General features: G+C 39.0%; 2 protein-coding genes across 2 annotated transcripts in view; both read right to left on the reverse strand.

The window, feature by feature from the left end:
- LOC134745977 (protein kinase C, brain isozyme-like) overlaps nt 1-24,640 on the reverse strand; it is a 259,524-nt gene that overhangs the window by 113,440 nt on the left and 121,444 nt on the right. The gene's annotated exons all lie outside the window — the stretch shown is intronic.
- LOC134745811 (uncharacterized) lies at nt 15,486-17,085 on the reverse strand. The gene is made up of 2 exons (XM_063679900.1): nt 16,897-17,085; nt 15,486-16,362 (listed from the first exon to the last, which is right to left on the reverse strand). Exons 1-2 carry the CDS (start codon nt 17,083-17,085, stop codon nt 15,511-15,513), a joined length of 1,041 nt encoding a protein of 346 aa, XP_063535970.1. The 3' UTR covers nt 15,486-15,510.

Raw genomic sequence — 24,640 nt, forward strand, 5'->3', positions numbered from 1 at the left:
CGGTCAGTTGTTTAGGAAGGTGTTAAAGTCGTCTTGACATATCCACCTGGGTCTAATCCGCCCCGAAAGAGTTTATTCCTACTTAAAATAATTTTAACTCAAAATTAATCATTATATCACGAAAATTATACCTACTACCTAATATCTACCAAATTTAGCGACTAAAAATAATAGTGAGTGAAACCGTACTGATCTAAATATTTTGAAATATGTCTCATGATAGTTTAATTTAGAAAATTATACTTGTATAGTTTTATCTGCACCATTGTTTAAATAAATAATTAAATACTTTCCCCCGGAAGCTGGAGTGGCAATATTTTTGGAAACATTTCCAATCAACTTCGCTCCCGAGTGACGTTTATTGAGAGCGGCGGCACTTATCTCCGCCGGTCGAATATTGAAAATAAATTGTTCAGGAATAGTTTGTTTTTGTTTCTCAGTGAAAATTGTCACAGCAGTCTCCACAGTAGACACTTTTTGCCCCGTTAATTTAGTTTAGAATTTGTTTATCCAAATGTAATTTGTTCAAAGAATTTGGGCGGTCGAAACGCTCGCCCTGAGCTGCTAGCATCAGTTGCGTTCTCGCGCGCGACTCCAACATCTAGCGCGCGAGAACGCAACTCATGCTAGCCGGTCTGGTGTGTATAATTTATCTTTTGTGGCTTTTTCTGTCTCACACACATTAGCGTTTATCCCGTTTACATCCTCAGTAAAATACTCCTTCAAACCCTGGGTCCGATTCCGACTCTACTTTTCACATGGTCTCTAACATCCTCTCTTGAACTAGTTTGAATAAATTCCAACGTCCAGCTTAGCGTAATAAGTCGTTGCTAACCAGAGCTAAGCTTAATCAGAACTATATGGTTTCTCAAAACCAGCGTTTTAAAAACCCGCTTATTTAAAAACCAGCCAGCACCAACCAGCAACCACTAGCAGGTCAGCGGTTCCAGTCCTTGCTTGTGAGACCATTGACTCGGATTTATCACTATCTCAAACTTCAGCTAGCCCACCTCTCCACCTCCCTCCTCTTGAGGTTAACCTCCTTTTGAGCTTTGCTCTTCTACCGTAAGTAGCCGGTTTTCGCAAGACGTGGCCCAGGGAAGGTACGTGAAGTTTATCTGTTATATAACAAACATGCATTGTTTTTATATATTTTTTTTTGTTATCAGGCAATCCTGGAAATAAATATTAGCAAGAAATAGGTAAAAAAAATCTGAATATTTCATTAGCTAAATTAAACATTTCGGTTGGTGAAGCGCATAAGCGATATCGAAGTCTCAATCCATCCATAAGCAAGTTATACCCCTTCCTATTAGGCAATTTATTCGAAAAAAAAATACCAAGAAAAGTCTGCGACTGATTCTGGAAGGACAATCAATCACCTTTAGTAAACTTTATTTACTTTCTCCGTAATCGTCAAATGATGAATCGGTGTCCCGAAATCGATTCGGGCTGATCATGGTGGCCGGCTACGTGACTGTTTTCAGCTAGAGGCGCGTGCTGGCGCGTCCGCAATTTATCCTTTAACCTTTTCAATAAGGCACAGACGAAGAATGTTAGGGCAAGGCACACAGTGGAACAAATCGCAAATGCTCCTGCTGTGAGAGGAATTCCCTACGTAGCCTTACACGCGACTACAGCGAGACTACAGCATACATCAAATCAGGAGTGTACAGTTTACTAGGATCGGAACCGCGCATTTGGTTCCTCTGGAGGTGCGGACGTCTATAGACTACGGTAATTGCTTACTATCAGGAGACCGTATGCCGGTAGGCACACCGACGTAGTGTAAAATAAAGGGGTTGCGTTTTCTTGAGTCTTCAAGCAACAAGTGTGAATTCAATCTTTGACCGGCAGTGTATTTGCTTGCAAAATGTTTTACAGTAGAGATTCCTAGATTTGAAAGTTCAAAAGATATATTTGGCGATGTTACTGAGTTTTATTTATTGTTTATCACGGCTGTGGTTTTGTCCATAATTTCCCTCGGGAACAAATTTTTCGGGCTTAAAAATGGGGCACAATGAGAATGGTATTGAAGAAATGTTGTTGGATTAAAATTTGTAATGAGTGGAGCAAATGGCCTGTCTGGCATTTAGGTAGATAGTTTAAACTTTAAAGAGTTGGATACCCATTGATTAATGTGGAATCAATCCACAAACTGATTAAAAAGACAGATGGATCGAACTCAGAACGTTTAATTCTGACATATTGTACTGAGTTTCTCAGTACAATGACAGAATTAAACGTTCTGAGTTCTATCCATCTGTCTTGGTCTTTTTCTTTACCTCTGTCTTGTACTGTGAAAATCCTCATTTATCTGATATCATCCTCATTTTGGGTTCTTTCAACTCAAAATCACTAGCATATTCAATCCTGATGTTAAAAAGTCTCAAAAATTTGTATTTAAAAAATTTACATTCCACTACGTCACGGACATACAAGTGAAAAAAAAAATCACACTAAAACGTGACGTAATGGAATGTACATTTTGGGGCATCTTTTTTTAATGGCAGGATGGGGAATGCTGTCGATTCTGAGTAGAATGAGCCCAAGAATGTAAAGATTTGAAAGAATTAGGTTTTCAATATTTATTTTAGAAAACGCCCAGGTCCTGTTATGGGTGTTTTCTATGTACCTATTTAAGAGGCCGGTGTCGATTTTAGTCGCAAAAATGTAAAATTGATAGATTTAGTTCGTGAAATTTTACACCTTTTGTTACCTAATTGAAATAACAAGTACTGGTTTCTATTAGTACGTCTTCTTATCTTACCTTTTATCAGATATTTTTTTTGAAAACAGACTCACTAAATTAGTAATGTTTGCTTTTCTGATGGACGTTTAGGTAAACGCGCGTAAAGCACTGATTTTGTCGCTCTTATTTGTAAATTTCGTAAAGTTTGGACTGCTAAACATGGTAATTTTGTATTACACATATCCTGTACTTGACGTTTATCAGACTACATTTTTATTATTATGACTTTGAAGTAGTGTAAATGAAAGTTAGACGAAATCAATTTTCTTCAGAAGTTACTTCAAAACAAGTGACAATTTCTCTAAAAATCGACGTAATTTCAACGTAATTTTGATACTTAAACAATCTACAACATTTGCTGAAACTATTCTTATACATCAATTTGTATAATTTACCACCATGATTATTTGATGAATTTTTAAAAACTGCCCCTTCTTATCATGCATTACCGGTGACGCACGCTCGTGACCTCATTATTAAAAGGCAAGATGAGAAGACGTGCTAATAGAAATCAATACTTGTTATTTATATATTACGTAACAAAACGTGTATAATTTCAACGACTAAATCTATCAATTTTACATTTTTGCTCCAAAATCGACTACGGCCTCTTAAGTATTTGTATATTATATATACACCCGATACATCGTTGTCTGAGTACCCACAACACAAGCCTTCTTGAGCTTACTGTGGGGCTTAGTCAATTTGTGTAAAGATGTCTGTATGATATTTATTTATTTAATTAATATTTGAATTAACAATATAAATACTCATGAAATAAAACTATGAAAACGGATTATATCGCGTATATTGAATTTATAATACATCCCGACTATTACATTATTATTAGTATTACAGCATTAAGTAATAATGCTGTAATACTAATAATTGATTTCATCCATTTCCGAAATGTACATAAATCTTGACCTGTAATTTATATTACCAATATATGAGTATGAGTATGAGGATGAGTAAAAAAATTAAACGATACCTTCTGGTGAGTTTCTCTTACCGATTAATATCTAAAAGTGTTATAGTAATTTTAGGCATGTGAAAGATCCTCTAAAGTGTACCTAACCAATGGATCATAGAAATCGGAATAAAGAAATTATATTATTATTATTAAAGTTCATTCGAAAATATAAACATAGAGATTTTAAAAAATATACATAGGTACTCAGCATGCCAACATCTTTGAAAATAATGCTAAATAAAATCGCTTGTAACTACAACACACACACACACCTTTGTACACCAAAATTTTAAAATAGGCAAAATTAATCATACTTTTTCATTTCATTTTAAGATGATTTTTAGTACCTATATATCATAACGTTATAAGGCTCTTTCGAAAAACCAGCCACGTTCATGCCCAAGCACATAATAGTGCCTTTATCGTCAAAACTGACAATTCCACTCAATTTAGCGACGAACTTGGCTCTAATAGTTTCACCTTCCTCCTTTTAGCAATGTAATAAATACAGTCTGAAGACGCCCTCGAGGGAAATCATACTGTATTTATACAATACGAAGCTGATAAATATTTGAATCTTTCTAAAAGGCGGCATCGTCATTCCTCCTCTCATCAATAATACGATAACCGGAATGTCACATCACTAGGAGCGTCCTCCATCTTGGAGATCGGTTTCTGGGCGTTGTACCACGCCACGAACTATCCACAACTAAACTCTCATATTCTGTGATTCTCTAATAAATATTTGTTATAATGGTGCTCTGGTGTTTTTACTCTTACATTTCTTTGACAACATTCTTGTTTTCCTAGCGTTTCATATAGATTTGCAGTAAAATAAATTTCACTTCGAAATTGGTAACTTTTTACAATTAGTTTTTACATATTATGTAACTAACTTTTTTTTTATTACAAAAAGGCAAGCATTTGACCGCAATCTCACCTGATGGTAAGTGCCGATGCAGTCTAGGACGGAACATGCTTACCTAAAAGTTATTATGTCTATTCACTCTCGATTTAAAAAGGTCCAAGTTATAGTTGACTGGGAATAGATTTGCAGGAAGTGAATTCCACTCCTTAGCCATTCGCATAATAAAGCTGGATGCATAGCGCTTAGTACGAATCAGTGGCAGAGTAACGTCGTAAGGGTGAAACGCAAGTCCGGGTCTAGTCCCACGGTGGCAGAAAGGAGATGGGGGGATTAGATTATGTAATCCGAAAACTGACTGTTTTATTTGTACCGGAAAACCACCCAATTATAGTTCAAAAGCTCCCAACTGTTATGATCCAGAATTAACTCGAATATGTTTGTCCAGATGTGAACATTGTGGATGATCTTCATAGATTTAGAAAAAGCTTTTGACCGAGTACTCCGAACACTGATATGGCAGGCTTTAAGGTCGCAAAACGTTCCTGAACGATACATAAAGCTTATAACAGACATGTATCGCAACGTGCAGACAAGCGTTCGAAGCCCAGCAGGTATGTCAAAGAGCTTTGATATTGAAGTTGGGGTTCATCAGGGAAGCGCTCTTAGCCCTCTACTATTCAATACCATCATGAATTACCTCACCGAGAGAATCCAGAAACCCTTACCGTGGAACCTATTGTATGCTGACGACGTGGCTCTGATATCAGACAATAAACAAGAAGTACAGGATAGTTTAGATCAATGGAGGAGATCTCTGGAGCCAAACGGATTGCGCATAAGTAGAACCAAGACGGAGTATATGGTGCTCAACTTCGGCACTGACAAATCTAGCACGACACACACTGAGCTGAAGCTTGATGGAGAAATCCTACCAAGAGTAAAAAAGTTCAAATACCTAGGTTCTGTTATTGCTGAGGATGGCACGATTACAGCCGACATAACGCAACGAATAACATCTGGATGGAATAAATGGCGCGAACTAACAGGGGTCTTGTGTGACCCAAAAATGCCAATAAAAACAAAGGCAAGATATATAAAACCGCCGTTAGGCCAGTTCTACTATACGGTAGTGAAACGTGGGCTACGAAGCAAATACATGAGCAAAAACTACACACTACTGAAATGCGTATGCTTCGTTGGGCAGGAGGAGTTACCCTTAAAGATAGAGTCCGAAATGAATATATCCGGGGCACCTTCAAGGTGGCACCAGTTACCGAGAAGATAAAGGACTCCAGACTAAGGTGGTTCGGACATGTGATGCGTCGACCCGAAAACCACGTTGTGAAAAAGTGCCTTTCCATGGTTGCAGCAAAGGGAGGAAGGGGCAGGCTAGTAACTACCTGGCTGACGAATGTCCGGAGAGACATGAAGGAGTTGGGCCTGTCCAGTGACGACGCATATCAGCGAACAAAGTGGCGCCTCAAGATTAGGAAAGCCGACCCCGCGTAACGGGATAAGGCGAGGACAAAGAAGAAGATGTTCGTCCAGGTGTGACTATTATTTGAATTTCGTAGTTCTTTGGCAAAATATATTTATAAATGAAAGAAAAAACTCAGACAAAATCAATAAGAACATTGGAATTACGTATTTAACTTGCAGGCCATAGTTGGACTATATTATAGTTCAGTGGTTTTACAGTAACTAAATGGAGGGAACGAAAAATTTGAATCGAAGAGTCTAAGTAAAAAAAAACCGGCCAAGTGCGAGTCGGACTCGCGCACGAAGGGTTCCGTACCATTACGGAAAAAAACAGCTAGAAAATCACTTTTGTTGTATGGGAGCCCCATTTAAATATTTATATTATTCTGTTTTTAGTATTTGTTGTAGAAGCAACAGAAATACATCATCTGTGAAAATTTCAATTGTCTAGCTATCACGGTTCATGAGATACAGCCTGGTGACAGACGGACAGACGGACGGACAGACGGACAGACGGACAGCGAAGTCTTAGTAATAGGGTCCCGTTTTTACCCTTTGGGTACGGAACCCTAAAAATTACATAAAATTTAGGCCCGATTTTAGACATAGTCGAATTTCATCTTACTTTACGAAGTTGGTTTGTCCAATGTGTCGTCCATATTCTACTTTCGTCTCAGTATTTTTTCCCCAAAACTTCCTTCCCAAAAGGTAATAAACGAAGTGTCTTTGCAATATTAATACGCCCCGTTGTGCAACGGCAGTAATGATTGCACTATCAATCTTTACGTAACGCCAACGTAGACAAAGTAAACTTTACCAGCGAGGGAGAAAAGCGTTTATGTTTTCTTTGACGCGCTTTGTGCGGAAAACAAGTTACGACAAGAGCGAAATGGCTGTTGTTTACGTAGTTTTTTTAATTAATGTGTAATTAAACTAGCGAGATTTTTATATTTTTTATCGTTGCCATGTTTTTTTAAGCTTTGCTGTAGATGTTTGACGACATGTCTGGCCTAGTGGGTATTATTATTTCCAGCCACAGGTGATCTTTTATTTTATATCAGAACGCCAACTCCTGTTTTCTCATGAACTCACACTCATCCTACTCAATATTCACTTCAAACCTCGCCTTTGATTTAACCTTGACATTCCAAACTCATTTCCACAATCTATTCTCATTCAGCCGAGCTCTCGAAGGTGCCGAGCGTCCTTGACATTGCCCATCGGCCGCAATACCTGGGATTCCTGGGAAGGCTGGGATGCCAGAGAAAAATATAAAGCCACAGGTGATCTATTAACCTTTACTACAAGGATGAAGAAAGGGAATAAAGACGAATAAAATGAGCTGCTTGCTTTAATTCCGTGGTATCAATATTACGAATTACGATAGGGAATCGGACTGGAAAGTTAGATAAGTTGCTATCGAACTTATCTAATTTAAACTTCGAAAAGATACGCCATAATTAATGAAATAAATAAAATAAATCGACCTAGTCCCACAGTAAGCTTAACCTAAGGCTTCTGTTGTGGGTACTAGACGACGAAGGTACTAGAAAACATGCATAACTCAGGAACCAATATTTGTGATAAACACACAAATAAATTTTACCAGCATTCTAACCCGAGATTTACGAAGCTCATTGCTTCGTAAGCAAGGTCACTATCAACTAGAACTAACAGCTAGGACTCTAGGAGGCCGTTTTGAACGATCTGTGTAGGTATGTGCGATATATTATGTATTGTATGTGCCAAATAAGAATAGGTACTTAAAGCTTAGATTATGTAGGAATCCTTGCTTTAAAGGCCATGTTTTCTATTCACCGTTCCAGCAATACTAACTCATTCACAAATTCTTAAGTGTTTAATAATCCATATTTCCATTTCATCCCAACAAACAATGATTCGAATTCATAAGGCTCGTGGTATATAATAAAAGCTCGGACTTCACAAATCCAAAAGTAACTGGAGTTGAACTAGCGACAATGAACTCTAAGCCGATGATTTAGAAGTTATGTTGCTGCATAGATACGGTGGTGGACTTCTATCCTAGTGGAAGCCTGTTCGATTGGCACGGTGGCAAAATGGTTCTTTATCAAAGCGGACTTATGTGAGGTGTTATTTGATCTGGCGTTTTGTTGCCACAAATATACCTGTCGATTGAACTATTTCCAATCCTGATTGGAATAATGGCTGTTCAGTTGTAGACCGATCGGTCCTCCCATAAGCCTCCGTGTTTATATAAAGTTTTGTATGTAACGAAAACTGATTTCATGTTATTTCAGAATGTCGTTTAAAAAAAACTAATGAGAGTGTAACTTCGATTGTATGGCGGTGCCTAGCTTCGTGTGACTTTTACGTCATATATGTTATTATGGGTGTCATCACAGCTTTCATTCAATTTTTGTTTATTTCGTTTTATTCTGTATTTGGTACTCGTTCTTTATTTTTTGTCTAGTTCGATTTTTATCATTATCTTCTGTGGTAACAATTCTGTCTCGTCTTTTTCTCATTATATAATAATATGTATTATTCGTTTCTTATCACGGTCTTCCTGTATCTCATTCGTCGTTTGTCTTTTTAGTATTTAATTTAATTTACTTTCGTTATCTTTATCACTGCAATTTGCAAAAGTGATAGTCTCTCTACATTTCGCGGTGCGACAACGAAAGAACGGTTTAGACAACGAAATTTTGCGGTAGGCCCTCTGTGTTGACTAAAAGCTTATCTAATTCGATCGGCACACGATGTAATTATGTCGATGAAGTTAGTGCTCGGCACATCGCTGTGTATTAGCTAATGAATGTTTAATAGGCTCTTTGCATTTCATTAGGCATTCGATTAAGTACTTACTGAAATAAATGCTGGACTGCATTCCAGTGAAGATAGTACGTACCTGTAAAAAAAAAAATCTAGGTACTGATACTTGATGAAGGTTGACTGGTAGAGAATGCCTCATAGCATTCCTTCCGCCTTTTATACAACTGTATTTTCTTTTGTGCAATAAAGATTAAATAAATAATAAATAAATAAAATGAAGTCTTCACATTGTACCTTTGTGTACATGTGTAAGTAGTATGACACAGCTCAAGGTTCTGGATATATAATAAATATATATTTTGAGAAGACTGAAAATTCATTCATTCAAGATTGTTCGTGGGTAACTCCTAATAAATGAGGAGGGGCGGGTCGCTAGTATTATATAAAGTAGGTTACTTCTATGTATGAGTCCAATAAAGAGTATCTATTGTTAGCATTTACAATTATTTTTAGTAATAATTGACTTATATTAATGTTTTACTTATAATTAAATGAATTATTTAAATTACAACACTGTCTGATATGGTTAAAAATCACAATAAAATGCATTTCCGTTGGCATTAAACGATTCGATCGAAAACGATTTTTGTACAAATGTCGTTGGTTATTGCTCGAGTGAAGTTTCAATGGTCGATTATTGCTATTGGTTCATGGATTGAGTGGCGCCATTTTGCATTGCAATTGTTTTTAGTTTTCGTTCGTTCGGATTCATTCCGTTATGAGCACTCGAGCTGTGAACACCGTTAAATAAATTGTATTAGTGAAGGTTAATGGTTATTATAGAAATTGGAATTAAAGCAGAGTAAAACGTATACGAGTGTATGATTGGCTTTTCCTGATCCCGGAAGGTTATAAGATGGATTTAACACTATATTGTACTGTAGATATTTAAACCTAACCAGAATATCCTGTATAAGGGACTTGTAACTTCTTTTGTTTCAGGGTCTCCGGCAAGCTCGGTTCTCCATACAAACGTAGTTCCGCTCTCATTTTAAAACGACTAGCTCTAGATTGCTCTGAAACTTTGTACTTACAATAGGATAAGGTATATCTAGGTCTGTAATTAGTTTATGAAGCTTCAGATACCATATAATAGTTTAAAAAAAAATACAGCGAAATTAAGTGTTTCATACAAAACTTGTTTTTGCTCTATTTCGTTTGTTTTATAAACTGGAGCTATATAAACTAATTTCAGACCTAGATATACCTCATGTCATTGTATGTGCAAAGTTGTATTACAATCTAACACGTAGTTTTAAAATGAGAGCGGAACTACGTTTGTATGGGAAGGTGCAAATCGGCCGAGCTTGCCGGGGACTCTTAATAAATATAAACAAGGCTTCCGTTTAAGTTTCTTACAGCAAGCAGCATTATACCTTAGATAAAACCCACGCGTGTACACACAGAAGACAAACAAGTACTTATTCAGGGTGTTACAAGTTTATGTACTCTTGGATTCTGGTGATAGCTCGGCTTGTTTAAGGAACATAATATTTGAAGCACGAGTACGGCAAATATAAATATATCTAAATTTAATTTAGAAAAGCCTCGATAAAATGGGGTTGGCCGGTCGAAGTGTTTAGCAGATGGCTCCAGCATAGCTTGCCCTGTCAATCCCTAGAATTGTGTCAAATATTTTTTTTAATACCCTGGATGCCAGCTCTTTAAGCCAAATCTCATAGAAAAAGGGGCAAGCTATGATGGCGCCATCTCTGCAAACCTTTGACAGTTGCCAATCCCATTAGAACAGCCATGGGAGTTGAGTTAATAGTAGATTGTTAACCAAGGGTTGAACGGCACCCAAATCTGTCGAAGAGTTTGGCGCTCGAACGCAGTGAGAGCGCAAATAGTCCGAGCAAAAATGGTGCCTTTCACCCGAGTTAAACACTCTACTTTTCATATCGAATGCGAGAAAACTAAACCAGACAAGGCTGTTTTGCTAAATCCGTAATTAAAGCACCTAATAGACCTACGGCCATGTTTTCTTTTTCCCTTAGGACTTACTTCCAATCGGAGACTTTACATGTGTGAAGGTTAATGTGGTATTTTCTATAAAAAGGGACCTTATTGTCGATGGCGCTAATGGCTGCTTTGATGTTTGCGCTCATTATGTCACTTTTAGTACGAATGAGTATTCTAAAGCTGTGGGTGCAAAGATGAAGGAGTTAAAATTTCACATGTATGTAATCTATACATCTTACTAGGTTCACACACGGTACACATAACTATAAACTGTCCCAGTAATGGACAAGTCGTGTTACTTCGCATTCAGCGCGAGCGTTTAGAGTAAATATACTATATTAGATTTTATTGTGGCAATAAAGAAATCAAGCCAATTGCTCCGTAAGCTACAATGTTTGATTTAGCCAATCACGTTTCGCTGAAATTTTGGAATAGATTTTGTTATAAAATAGGTAAATTTGAAAATTTTTATGACAAAATTATGTAATTTTGTTATCATTCGCCCGTGCGTGTTGCTCGCACTAATACATATACGAACAAATACAATCGACGTGAAAGATATGTTTACAATTTTCGCCTTATTAAAAAGGAGGAGAGAACGCGAGCTTCGAAAATCTCGGCCCAAACCCTCCTAAACATACACTTTCGAATACCATTCAAATGGCGAGCTTTACTGCATGTCTCGCGGCCAGAAGTTTAAAACAAAACTTAGTTTCGCAAGTCACGTTCGAGCTCATGCACGTCAGAATTTACAGAATACCTGATACTGATGTATGTGTATTTATTAAATATATTAATAACGGGTCACTCACGTGTTTTAAGTCGAAAACGCTCGACATGTTTCACTCCGTACCGAGGAGCGTCACCCGTTATTAATATATTTAATATGTCTGTGTACGGAATGTACGGAAGTTTTGTTATGTGTATTTATATTATAATATAGGCTACAGGTTTTCAATTATTTAGATCAGTACGGTTTTTACTCACTATTATTTTTAGTCGCTTTTGGCGACATGTTTCGGAGTGCACGACGTACAACCGCCGCGGACACTCGTGCCTGAGGAAGGATTCCCAAAGAATCCGAAACATGTCGCCAAAAGCGACTAAAAATAATAGTGAGTAAAAACCGTACTGATCTAAATATTTTGAAATATGTCTCACGATAGTTTAAGTTCGATTAGGTTTTCAATGTGTAATAATTGAACCATAATTTCACTTTTCTGTACATAGTGCTCGTTTGTCTGTCATTTTTAATTGTCTACTCTCAGTTGCTCACAGGTTAACTGGAAGAGATCCCTTACAGGGATAAGTTCGCCTTTGTACATTGTATACTTTCTGTTTAATTGTATTTCTTAACCTGTCTTATGTGTAATAAAGTGTTTACATACATACATACTGATTTGTCCGGGTGTCGCTGTCGACGGATACGTCTGGAAGGACATCATCATCATCATCATCATTATCATCATCATCATCAACAACTCCTCTAAGAGGGATCCTCTGTTGGCTACTGTTACTAAAATGAATGATGCACAATTGTTAATCGTGATACCTGACTTATGAGTAGGATCACGAGCAGAATGGCGTTTACAGTAAATCTCTTTTTTATACCACATCGGTGGCAAACAAGCATACGGCCCGCCTGATGGAAAGCAGTCACCATAGCCTATAGACGCCTGCAACACTAGAGGTGTTACATGCGCGTTTAGAAGAACCCCATACTGCAGATCCTCGGTAAAACCTCCCTGCTCACGGCCCGGCTCACGTTAACGGTCTACTGTACGACGCATAGTTACTGTTGTCTTCATCGTGTCTAGATATTGTCCAGCAAAGATAACGGTTACGGCCGATTTTATGACGAGTGTTTATGGCGACGTAAACTGCGCGGAGACAGTCAAGGAGACCACTTGTTGTACTGTTCTGGAGATGAGATTATGTGGGTCATGCTCGTATAACACTTAATAGAGGAGCCTTTGAGATTGTCAGTCTTTTTTAGGGTTCCGTACCCAAAGGGTAAAAACGGGACCCTATTACTAAGACTCCGCTGTCTGTCTGTCCGTCTGATGAACCGTGATAGACATTAAAAATTTTCACAGATGATGTATTTCTGTTGCCGCTACAACAACAAATACTAAAAAGTACGGAACCCTCGGTGGGCGAGTCTGACTCGCACTTGGCCGGTTTTTTTTTAATGTACGTCCCTTTTCTGATAATCATATGCCAGTTTTTCGGAGGCAAAAACATACCAGAGCTAGTGATTAATTAAATGTATACTCGAGATATTAATAACAAAATGTGATACATCCCTGAAATACTGAACTGCAAATGTCTGACATCTGACGTTGAATTGATGATGATGATGTCCTCCCAGACGTATCCGTCGACGGCGACGTCTCGACAAATTAAAAAGGGCCTTAACTATTACGTGCATGGGCGCGAGCGTGGCTTGCAAATCCAAATTTGGTTTTAAAAGTGCGACAACACAAAACACAGTAGAGCTGCCCAGATGTGTTGTAAAGCCTGACCAGTCTTATCTTATCTTATAGTTTCGGGGGCCCTTTCGGATACACTTCGACCCATAGGGATCTTTTGTGCAGTTACCCCCTAGAAAAGACCCGTCCGCTACTCAAGAGCCTTCCCCACCATCTCCATATGCCGGATGATGGACCTTATGGGTAGCTTTTTGAATTCCTTTGGTACCAGGTAGCCTGTTCCAAAGTCCTTCATTCTTTGTCTGGCGAGGGCGTGACATTCACACATAAGGTGTTCTATTGTCTCTTCCTCTGCCTGACCTCTAAGCCTGACCAGTAATATATGATCATTGTCAAGAGAGTGCTGTTTATTCTCATGTATAGGGTGACAGTTCAGTATTGGTAGTATGAAAAATTTTGTTCCAGTGAAATTCCAATACATGGCGCGTGATCATATATTCCTGGTCAGGCTTTATGTGTAATGGTAGGAGGGCTTGGGCCGAGTTTTTCGGAGCTGGCGTTTGGCGTCAAGATCATAAAGTCGGGTGTGTTTGAAGTTATCAAGACCCGTATTGACATGCAGCAGTTCGCCAGTCCGATCTCCGATATGCAAGCTACTCCCACGAGTCGCATGGCTTTGAATTAAGCCAGTGACAATAATAAAAAAATAAAAATTAGGATAACCGGCTAACAGCATGTCGGGCTATGCTCAGTGTAGGGTTTCGTAGTTAGAGCTCTTTCCCACTATGTCGGATGTCGGATTAATCGGGTGTTGTAGCGGCAGAACATTTTATATGAAGCTATTCACACACGAACGACAACGATTTTGTGTCGGATCCGACATAAAATATCGTGTGTTTTGTCAGCTCTCCGTCCGGAAAAAAATCGTGTCGGCGGCGCTTTTCACATGATGTCGGATGTGGGACCGACCCCGGCGGCGCCGCACCGCCTGTGCCTCCCGCGCGTCAAATGAGAACCTCAAATGGCACCAGCTGCGGTCATGGCCGACAGCCGACTAGTGTGAACAGAGGCACCGACACCCGATTAAAAATCGTCCCGATAGCCGACTAGTGTGAACAGAGACGCCGACACCCGATTAAAAATCGTCCCGACATCCGACATAGTGGGAACGAGCTCTTACCCGACCGTCGCACGGACCGCCTCGGACGGACAGACGGATATGGCGCCTCGTTGACTACGTTACCTCTTAAAATACATGACGGTATTGTCTTACGTCATAATTTTATGACATCGACATAGTAAGTTTGACTTGTCCTTGCACTTTTTTTAAACGTTAAACCACCCGTCAAAGCGAGGTATACTCCTGAAGTAAAATCTCAGATTAGATGCTTATTTCAAGCATTTCGAACTTTCTTTTCTCGAGCATTAGTGCTCTCTTCGAGCGTTATTGCCTAAGAGTAAACGTTGCTATAAAGGCTGCCGTATAAAAGTATATTCCTCACAATCCCCACACATAACATCGTAAACTGGCCGTAACAGTATAATTTACTAGTCAATCACTTTAAAGCTGACAGTGGACATCTTCGATTATCGTAAAGTACGCTTGAAGTATTATCTCAAATAAGTAAATTCTAAAGCAGACGTAGTAATCGATTAAGAGATTTTCATATTGATTTTTTACGTAAAAACTCCAAGCAAAACCTTAAAAGGTTAAAGTTGGCTTAATAGAAAAAAAAACATGAAAAAAATGCCTAATTTTCATTTATTTTCAATTGTATATCGTTAGCCTGCATTCTATAGCCGTATAATTTTAGTACCTAACGATAAAATATTAGCAAGGGATATAGCCCAGGGATTTGACGAACAAAATTTTAAACAGATATTTTCAGAGTAGGTACATAATATTATTGAGATAAAAGGTGCCAAATCTTCCGTCACAAGTTTCGCGGCGCGCCATATCTTTTGTTTCCTTCTAATTTCCTGGCTTCACGCCCCCTATTAATTTACGGATCAATCTCGGGCCGGACTCGATTCAAAGCTGACAGGGCATCAAGGATTAGCTTGAACCTTCGCCTGAAGCGATCTCGGCTTTGCGGCGTTGGTATATTCGAAATTTGAATTGATTAAATCAAAATAATTAAAATAAATAAAAATAAAAAATAAAAATAAAAATAAAAATCATTTAATTCGGACGATAGTACAATCCATATTTTGTTAGTTACAATTATACTTAAATTACTATGTTAGTACCTAAACTAAGATGTTGGGAGGTCCAGTGCCTAATAAGTGCACTGTCCCATCTCCCTGCCACGACGGTCAGGAGACTGTGGCGGCTGTCGCGCACCCTTCGGAGCGTCGCGGCGCAGCGCTTGCGCAGCGTCGCGTGGAAACCATCCACATGCGCGTCGGCGAACATGCCCGACGCGCTGCAGAATCGCGGCAGACGCAACAGTACCCTGAACGCGTCGTTGTACTGTACACGCATGGCATTCATAGGACGCTGCGTGTACCTCGTCCAGAGGCTGCAGGCGTACAGCGAAGTACAGTACGCTCGAAAAAGTGTTATTTTAACTTGCGCTGTACACCCGCTGAACCTACGGGCGATCATATTAGCCCTAATAGCTAATGCCCTACGTTCGCGTTCAATGTCCGCGTCGTCACGCAAATCGTCGGTGATCAAGTGCCCAAGATATTTGAATGAATATACCCTCCTCAGCTGCTCGCCATTCAAACGAATGGGTGGGACGTATGATGGGCACCTGCTCCCCGCCTTGAAAACCATGTACTCACTTTTCGCGACATTATATCGTAAGTTATGTTTTTGGGCATAAGACTCGCACTTCTCAATTAGTATTCTTATACCGCCGACCGATGGGCTCAGCAGTACCATGTCATCGGCATAACTTATGTTATTAAAGCACACCCTATCTACATGACAACCGACATGAGTACTGCTGAGCTCACCGATCAGGGCATCCATATACAGATTGAACAGCTTGGGGGAGGTCAACCCCCCCTGCCTTACCCCGCACTCGAGTCCGTACTCGTCGGACATCACGTCACCCCAACGCACACTATTCCTCTGGCCAGAGTACCAACACCTAAATATGCGTGTGAGTTCTCGAGGAAATTGCACTTCGTCAAGTTTTTTCCAAAGTAAATTGTAATTAACGAGATCGAAGGCTTTACTAAGGTCTAAAAAACACGCATATATAGGTGTTTTCCTACACGTATAGTACTCAACAGCCTGCTTCAAACAAATAATAGCACTTTCGGTAGATAAGCCGGCACGGAAGCCGAACTGCGCGTCGTGCAATTTTAAGTACCTATCTAATTGTACGTTGAGCAGGCCGTCGAGCACCCTCGCTGCAATAGTTGCCAGAGAAATAGGCCTATAGTTGGCACTGTCTGAAATGTCACCCGTCTTATTTTTGACAATAGGTATTACAATTGTTTTTGTCATAAGTGGCGGTAGGTAAGAGTGACATATACATAGGTTGTAAAACATCGCTAGTACTCGAGGCAGGTGGGGACCGGCACACTGCAAGTGCTCGATGCTCAAGTGGTCGTGACCGGGTGATTTACCCTTTTTCATACCTTTTATTATTTTATTTACGTCGCTAGCACTGAACCTGGTCTGCGACTCCCCGTCCACTCCGCCAGCATCGAGCACCTGCTGCGGCTCGGCCTCGCCGACGGCGGTGGAAGAGCACTTCACATTGAACTGTTCCATAAACACGTTAGCAACACACTTAGGATCCGAGATACCGTTAACACTCACAGACAGACCAGGCCTAGATTCCATTCTTTTCGTGCATTTCCAAAAGTTTCTAAAATCGTTATTTTTATGGTGAGTGGCAAGCAAATCCATTTTTATCTGTTCTTGATGCTTCTGAACCCACCTTAGTCTCGATTTAAATACTTTTCGACTGTGACACATAGCATCAAAAACAGACCCCACCCTGGGCTTGCCGTACCAGACCCACTCCTGGAATCTAGCCCTCGCCTCTCTGTGCGCATCGCTGATATGCTTATTCCATCCTATTACCTTCTTTTTAACCCTGCCTTGTCCGCTCGTGACGGCCTTACTGTATGAAGAAGCTTCACATAGCGAGGATGTTATTTTGAGGTACAGATTGTCAAGTATCCTGCAATGCTCAAGGTTGTCCCTACAGTATCCGTCACAGCAGTCGGAAAGCTCGGAAGGAAAATCAATAGTCTTTAATAGTTCGTTACATTTATTCATATAATTCTCTATTTCGTGGGAAGTTCTCTCCCCCCAAACAATATACTTTTTATTCGAGATTACACTGTTTTCCTTATTATTATTACATATGTGCTTAGATTTAACCAAGTCAAGATTACATTTTATTACAATGGGATAGTGATCTGAACAGTAAACATCATAGTCAATATAAACATCTATAATAGTGTCCCACGCAGCTCTTGTGGTTACGCAATGATCTAACCATCGTTTAGAGCCGTGTGTTTCACTTAAGTACGTATGCGCGCCCGAGTCTATGCCTAGTTTTACGGTATCGGCACAAATCCACCACTGTTCCGCACAGAAACTAGACATCTCGTCCCAAAACAACTCACCCGGGTGCGCGTTGAAGTCACCTAATATATAAACATTTTCAACGCAATTTTCTTTTACAATAGCGTCTATTGCACTCATACACTGCACGAAATCAGGTAAGTTATCCACACCATTGATTGGCATGTATACGCAAAATATTATTATATGCTTATCGCCCGCCGATATCTTAACCGCACTGATTCTAACATTGTCGCACTGGATAACCGAGGTCGATGGAAACAACTTCTTACGCCATAAAATAGCAGTCCCGCCGAACGGCCTGCCGCGCAGGATACCCGTCGACGTGTCAACTGCTGATGTTCCTGTACAGGCAAACTCGTCACTGATGCTGCTTAGATATCCGAGGTCATGAGTTTAATGAGTTCAATTAAACTAATCCTAAAATAAATAACTAAAAACTATTCCCCTGCGGCATGGTGCCGTAGATGCTGGCAGCATTTCCTCGCTGTATCGCAATACTTATTATTTGTGTAACATACGTATCTATAAAAACACTTACAGCCCAGCCACACGTAAAGGTCAACGGATACCCCACATTCCACAAAACTTTATGGTCCGTAAGATATTCCTCGCTACAAGCAACATGTCTACTCAACTAATACCTCTTTCACGAACACATTAAGGTTCAAATTCGCATAAACCATACGTTTAAGCTTTAAAGAAATACACGGAGGTGGCAGTTATGAAAGAAAGTGTCATAAACTGACTCAGTGTCTTAAACGGCGTACGCGCCATACGTTGCGGTTTTCTTTAAAGCATTTTTCAGTGTTCACAAAGCGAATGCGTAGTGGACTTACAAGGAAGTCAATTTCCTTTGCGCCTAGAAAAATGTTGTAAACTGGCGTAAAATTGCATTTCTATCACATTCTCTTGGTGAAACAGATTTTTGGAGTTACACTCTGACAATGACCGTTGTTCTGCTAATAAGAACACAGGAACAGTAAATAAAATAGTGACAGAATATCTACATATTTTCAAGCAAAAGTAACCTTGTCAATAGCAGCGAACCCGAAAGTAAAGATGTTATTTCATAACTTAGATTTATAAAACCAAAGCTAAATCCAAAAAATACAATTCGAGTAATATTTAAAGGTAGGTGCACGCGATTAAATACCATTTTAGTCGAAATAATTACGTCATGTCAAAAAAGTCCATATTCTGCCCATGGAGACTGTATAAAGGAGCCAAATCTCTATGTGTGAAAAGTGTCCATCAAAAACAGTAATTAGGCGGCGCCACCATACACCGAAGTACTACCAAAAACAACCTACGTAATTTGGTCGGGTTATTTGTTGCCTTATATGGTTCATGTTATACTCATGTCCCAGAGCCTAACTAGCGCCACCGGAGAGATTAGGAACTATTATTTAAAGCTTAACGCGGTCACTTTTACAACAATTCTGCCATAAGAGATTGCGATCCTTTCTATACCATCCATAATTCTGCCGATAAAAACAGTAGACAACTCTAATTTGTATGTTCTAAACTTTAAATCAAGGAAACCTACACTCGAACAAAACTCCAACTGCTGTTAAAAATTAAAAGCATCTGAATAAGTTTCCGCAAGAATCCGTCAAATTTCGCCAAATGATCGACGGAATCGGTATTCCGGATATTCCCAGTACAAGTTTTGCAGTGTTCGCGTCATTGCCGAGGACTTTAGGGACATAAAATAAAACATAATTATTTGGTAAAGACATAAGAATGCGGTGAATGGTAAAAACTTGTGGAAAATTGCGGTGATCCGTTGTCCTGTCACGTCTCTTTCGCTTTCCCGGTTGTACCCTAAAGGAGTCCGGTATCCTCTTATGGCACCCCAATCCCGAGAAATGACGAAAGCAATGATTTTTATTAAGACGACTACTATACTATCTGACCAATTCACCATTCGACTCAGAGAGGGAAAACGATTAGATCTTAGGTGTCTGGTGACCAAATACGGATGGTTACATTCGAAAGGGAAGTAATTAAATGATCAGCCGTTTTTAAACCTGATTTGCAAAAAAAATGCCATTAAATCATTTGAAGGACAAAATTAAAGGGAAGTAATCAAATGATGGCCAATAATATTTTTTGTTTAAAAAATCAGCTGATCAGCAAAGGGTAGGTTAGGTTGGTTAGACATTTGCTGATCAACAGATTTTGAGCTTACCAATTTTTGCGGATCAGTTAAATTGTAATTCAAAATTAAATAATTCGCTAAAATTTGATTAATGGTGGATCGCTTACTGCCGCCCAAATAATTAATTTGCCAACCAAATCAATTTAGAGCAGCTCAGTATGACATTAATTGCGAACTAGTTTCTTAGATACTTGCTAACTTTAAGTTGGTGACCAAGTATCCATTTTGGCTGACCATATATTGTATATATTTTTGTTCATCAAAATAGGAATATTTTGCAGATCCATTAAATGACACCCCATTCGAAATGTCAGGAAAAATAAATAAATGTAAGTAGGTACACGTGTACACCGTTGGTTGAGGGCAGTGATTGACCGTTCGTTGTGGAGATCTTTGGGGGAGGTCTTTGTCCAGCAATGGACGTCTTTCGGCTGAGATGATGATGATGATGAGGTTCATGCAATTGAACCCTGTTTAGTTTAAATAATGTGTGTGAAGTCTCAAATCCGGCGTATTGGAGTAGCAGCGTGGAGATTACAGCCCAAATCTTGCTGTCGTACAATGAGAGAAAACCTGTGCCCGTCAGGCTCATCAGGCTGTATACCCAATACAGCCTGATAATAAAGTACACATTTTAGCAGCATTCACGTCAAAGCCTCATTTCGAGGCATTTTACCACAGCAGATGTTGAATAGTATGTTAATACACCGCCACTCATAACTTTCTGCATTCATCCCGCCTACAATGCGAGCTTTCAGAAAGCCCGACCTAATTTAAAAGTCCTGATTTCTACCTGAGAGGCCAATTCGAGTTTTAGTTATTTTATCTGTTTCCGTTCCGAAATGATACTTCATGATCTGAAGTATCAAAATCAGTGTGATCTGTGTGTCAAAATTGAATGTTTAACCAAAAACGTCACTTTTGAGACTGATCAGTATCATATCGGAAACAGATCGAATAACTAAAACTCGAATTGGCCTATGAGTCCCGCGGCAACCCGAATCCGCGTAAATATATGTACGCCATTCTAGGATGTAAGCTTGTGGAAATAAGAGGTATAGCCGTGTGTAGAATTATAATTTTGGGTTCAGTCCGGGTTTATTTGCCGTTAAACTTCTATTTACTTGAAATTTGTTGACTGGATTACGTTTAAATTGGTTTTTAAATTATTTTTGAATCCCGTGCATAAGATTAGTTTCTGCTAGTACGTTTGTTAACTAGCAGTACCTAAATGTCGAAAATGTGCTGTTCTGTTACAAAACTAATTTTTAGAAGTATTTATAGGAATGGATTTGGCTGCTTTACTAAAAAATAAATGGTGCTAACCGAAATTCTATAACTAAGGAAGCTCTATTATTACAATGACTGTTAATTTAATAGAATCGGAAAACAAGTCATCGAAAGTATTCTCCACACTTTAAAATAAAGAGAAGAATTCTTTTATACGAGGATGTGTCTATTTCTTAAACGATTAGAGTGTGGCAATACAGGATGAAATTGTTATACTCTGGTCTTGTCATGAACAACTTTAACTATGGATACAACCACGAAATCGCGAAAAAAATTAGTTGTCCTATAGAAAACATTGATTATGATTCGCGGAAACGTATGAGACGGCAGATTTTATTTCGCGATTCCGGGGTTGGTTCCATAGTAAAAGTTGTTAAGTATGACCTAAGACATATTCACGCCTCAGAGTTTGGCCAGAGATAACAATTTCAACCTGTAATTTTAGGGCCTTGTTCTTGAAAAAGAGCTTGTATCATTACATTTAAGAGTCCCCGGCAAGCTCGGCCGAATTGCAACTTCCTATATACCTTATCCTATTGTAAGTACAAAGTTTCAGAGCAATCTAGGTAGTCGTTTAAATGACAGCGGAACTACGTTTGTATCTATGGATGGTATAGAAAGGATGCCAATCTCTTATGGCAGAATTGTTGCAAAAGTGACCGCTTTCAGCTTTAAATAATAGTTCTTAATCTCTCCGGTGGCGCTAGTTAGGCTCTGGGACATGAGTATAACATGAACCATATAAGGCAACAAATAACCCGACCAAATTACGTAGGTTGTTTTCGGTAGTATTTCGGTGTATGGTGGCGCCGCCTAATTACTGTTTTTTGATGGACACTTTTCATACATAGAGATTTGGCTCCTTTATATAGTCTCCATGTTTGTATCGAGAACCGAGCTTGCCGGAGACCCTTAAAATTTAAAGTTTGGATGTAATACAGAAAAGGTATCGAGATAGTCGGAAACGTTATTTATCACAAGAAAAGAGGTTTTAATTATAATGCAACATCGTACACTTCCGCCGAAACACGCCGCATTCATATTACAGCTTCGTTGATAAACGACATAAGCGATAGACTGAAACCTCTTTTACTGGTCGAGGGGGCGACGTGTAAAGGCAAGTGGTTGCTCCGAGAAGAAGATCCTCGAAAATTGGATCGAAATATGTCGAGCGTTTATTCGACCTAATAATACGTGAGTAACCCGTTTAAAATAATTTTAATAAATATGTTCCGAGTCTCACAGGGTGATAAAAAGCGGTATGACCCTTTCTTCATGTAGCGATGTCTGTTGGTGGTAAGACGCTCCAAGGTTCATTTTATCTGAACACGACACATGGTAACGTTTTGTTAACGGTGAATAGAATACAGGGTGGCCGATTAGCGGGGACTTAACCTAGATTTACTCGTACGTTGCTGCAGGATATTGAAAATCTGAAGTATCGGGGGGAAAATCGATTACCTTCTGACGAGTATAGAATATATTGGGTTGATGCTCGGTCAACTTCTAGATTGCTATTGGTGTAATGCATGTAAATAAGTACTAATCGGGTCAAGGCGGGAACAGTGGCTCAACGTAAACTCTCTCTCTCACTCAATTATCGCTATACACTGTAGCACCCTTAGATACGTGTTAGAATAACCATTGCTCGTCCATTTGAATTTGTTTGATTACTGAATGTTTCTTTTGTATTACCAGAGAAGCAAATAGCCTCTCCTCTCATGTTGGATTTCGGTTGAGTGAGCCACTGTACCTGGCAATTTTTTTCCGAGTTACTGTTCCCTCCTTGACCTCGTAAATGTTGAATAAGCATACTTTTGTGGGTACGTAACGTAAGTTACTATGTCCCCTTGCATAGTTACCTAGTAGGTACTTAATATACATACTTAGGTAACTATTGTCCAGAATTTAGATAAGATGTTTATAAGTCATGTACATAGGATGTTATTAAGTACAGGAAGCTTCCATGACACCCTGTTAGGGCACACAAATTGTCTTTTATCTAGCTTATTACTAAATTACATTTAAATTACATTTACAGGCCATGCATGCTCTTATGTGTAATATTTGAATTAAAGTATAATTAATAATTAGATAAAAAGATAAAGATAAAAAATGATTTTATTGCACAGAACGAATACAACTGTAGTACATATCACGAGTTATTGAAAAGAGTTGGTGCATAACTGACTTGACATTCGGAGGTTCCAGGAGTCCCCGCACTAGGCTAGACCTGTATCGCGGGAGACCAGATGTACATTTTTATGTCATGCGAGTTAACTAAAATGATATTTTTACAATTGAGGACAAAAATGAGATTCAGGTTTATATACCTGGATTAAGATAAATGCAATTTTTGGTATTACAACTATAAAGGTATCTGTTATTAGTTATTACATTATTGCTATTAAATTTGTTTCTAGGTTCAACTTTAGTTTCAATTATATTCCTATGATATTTAGTAATTAGTCAGAGTATTTGAGTTATTTACTTTTAAAATGTTATTCTTAGTATTATATGTATGAGAAGTATAAAAATGCATTGCATGAAAATCTCAGTACTTTATTGTCATATATTCTTGTTTCCATACGCCTGGAGTGTACATACACGCCCGCAAGTATTCACTTAGTTTCCCTAATTCTGAATAGCACTTCGGAAGATATTTGAAGAGCCTTTGTCCCTTGCTCCCTTGAGATAACATTACAGGTGACTTAGCCCAGACCCTTTGGCATAAGTTGTATTATTATAAATAGGTATAATAGTCCGAACAAAGATCACTCACCTACAAGACAGAACATACATTCTGAAAAGTCTGACGATCGGTCTGGCCACTCTGGCCTAGTGGGTAGTGACTAGCTGACTAGTGACTCTGACTATGAAGCCGATGGTCCTGGGTTTGAATCCCGGTAAGGGCATTTATTTGAAGGGCAGATATTTAAGTATTTGTATATCATGTATATCATTGTCTGAGTACCCACAACACAAGCCTTTTTGAGCTTACCGTGGGACTTATAGTCAATTTGTGTAAGAATGTCCCTATAATATTTATTTATTATACAAATAAGACGACTCGCAGTCTCACCGCACATTGGCGCTTTTTTTTTTGAAAAAGGTAAGCATTTGACCACAATTCAGTCTAGGATGGATCATGCTTACCTAAAATCTCTCTCGATTTAAAAAGGCCCCAGTTTTAGTGGATTGGGAATAGATTTGCAGGAAGTGAATTCCCTTAGCCGTTCGCATTATAAACATTCGCGTTTGCATAGCGTTTAGTACGAATCAGTGGTACAGTAACGACGTAAGGGTGAAACGCAAGTCAGCGTCTAGTCTCACGGTGGCAGAACGGAG

The sequence above is a fragment of the Cydia strobilella genome, chromosome 12, assembly GCF_947568885.1.
Source record: "Cydia strobilella chromosome 12, ilCydStro3.1, whole genome shotgun sequence".
Classification (NCBI taxonomy): Eukaryota; Metazoa; Arthropoda; class Insecta; order Lepidoptera; family Tortricidae; genus Cydia; species Cydia strobilella.

Bases quoted from the DNA above. Each gene is read 5' to 3' on its own strand.
- LOC134745811 (XM_063679900.1), bottom strand. From the start codon at position 17,085: ATGGAATCTAGGCCTGGTCTGTCTGTGAGTGTTAACGGTATCTCGGAT. The intron at 16,363-16,896 runs GTAAATAAAATA...TACTCTGGCCAG, and splicing joins CCAGGTTCAGTGCTAGCGAC to AGGAATAGTGTGCGTTGGGG.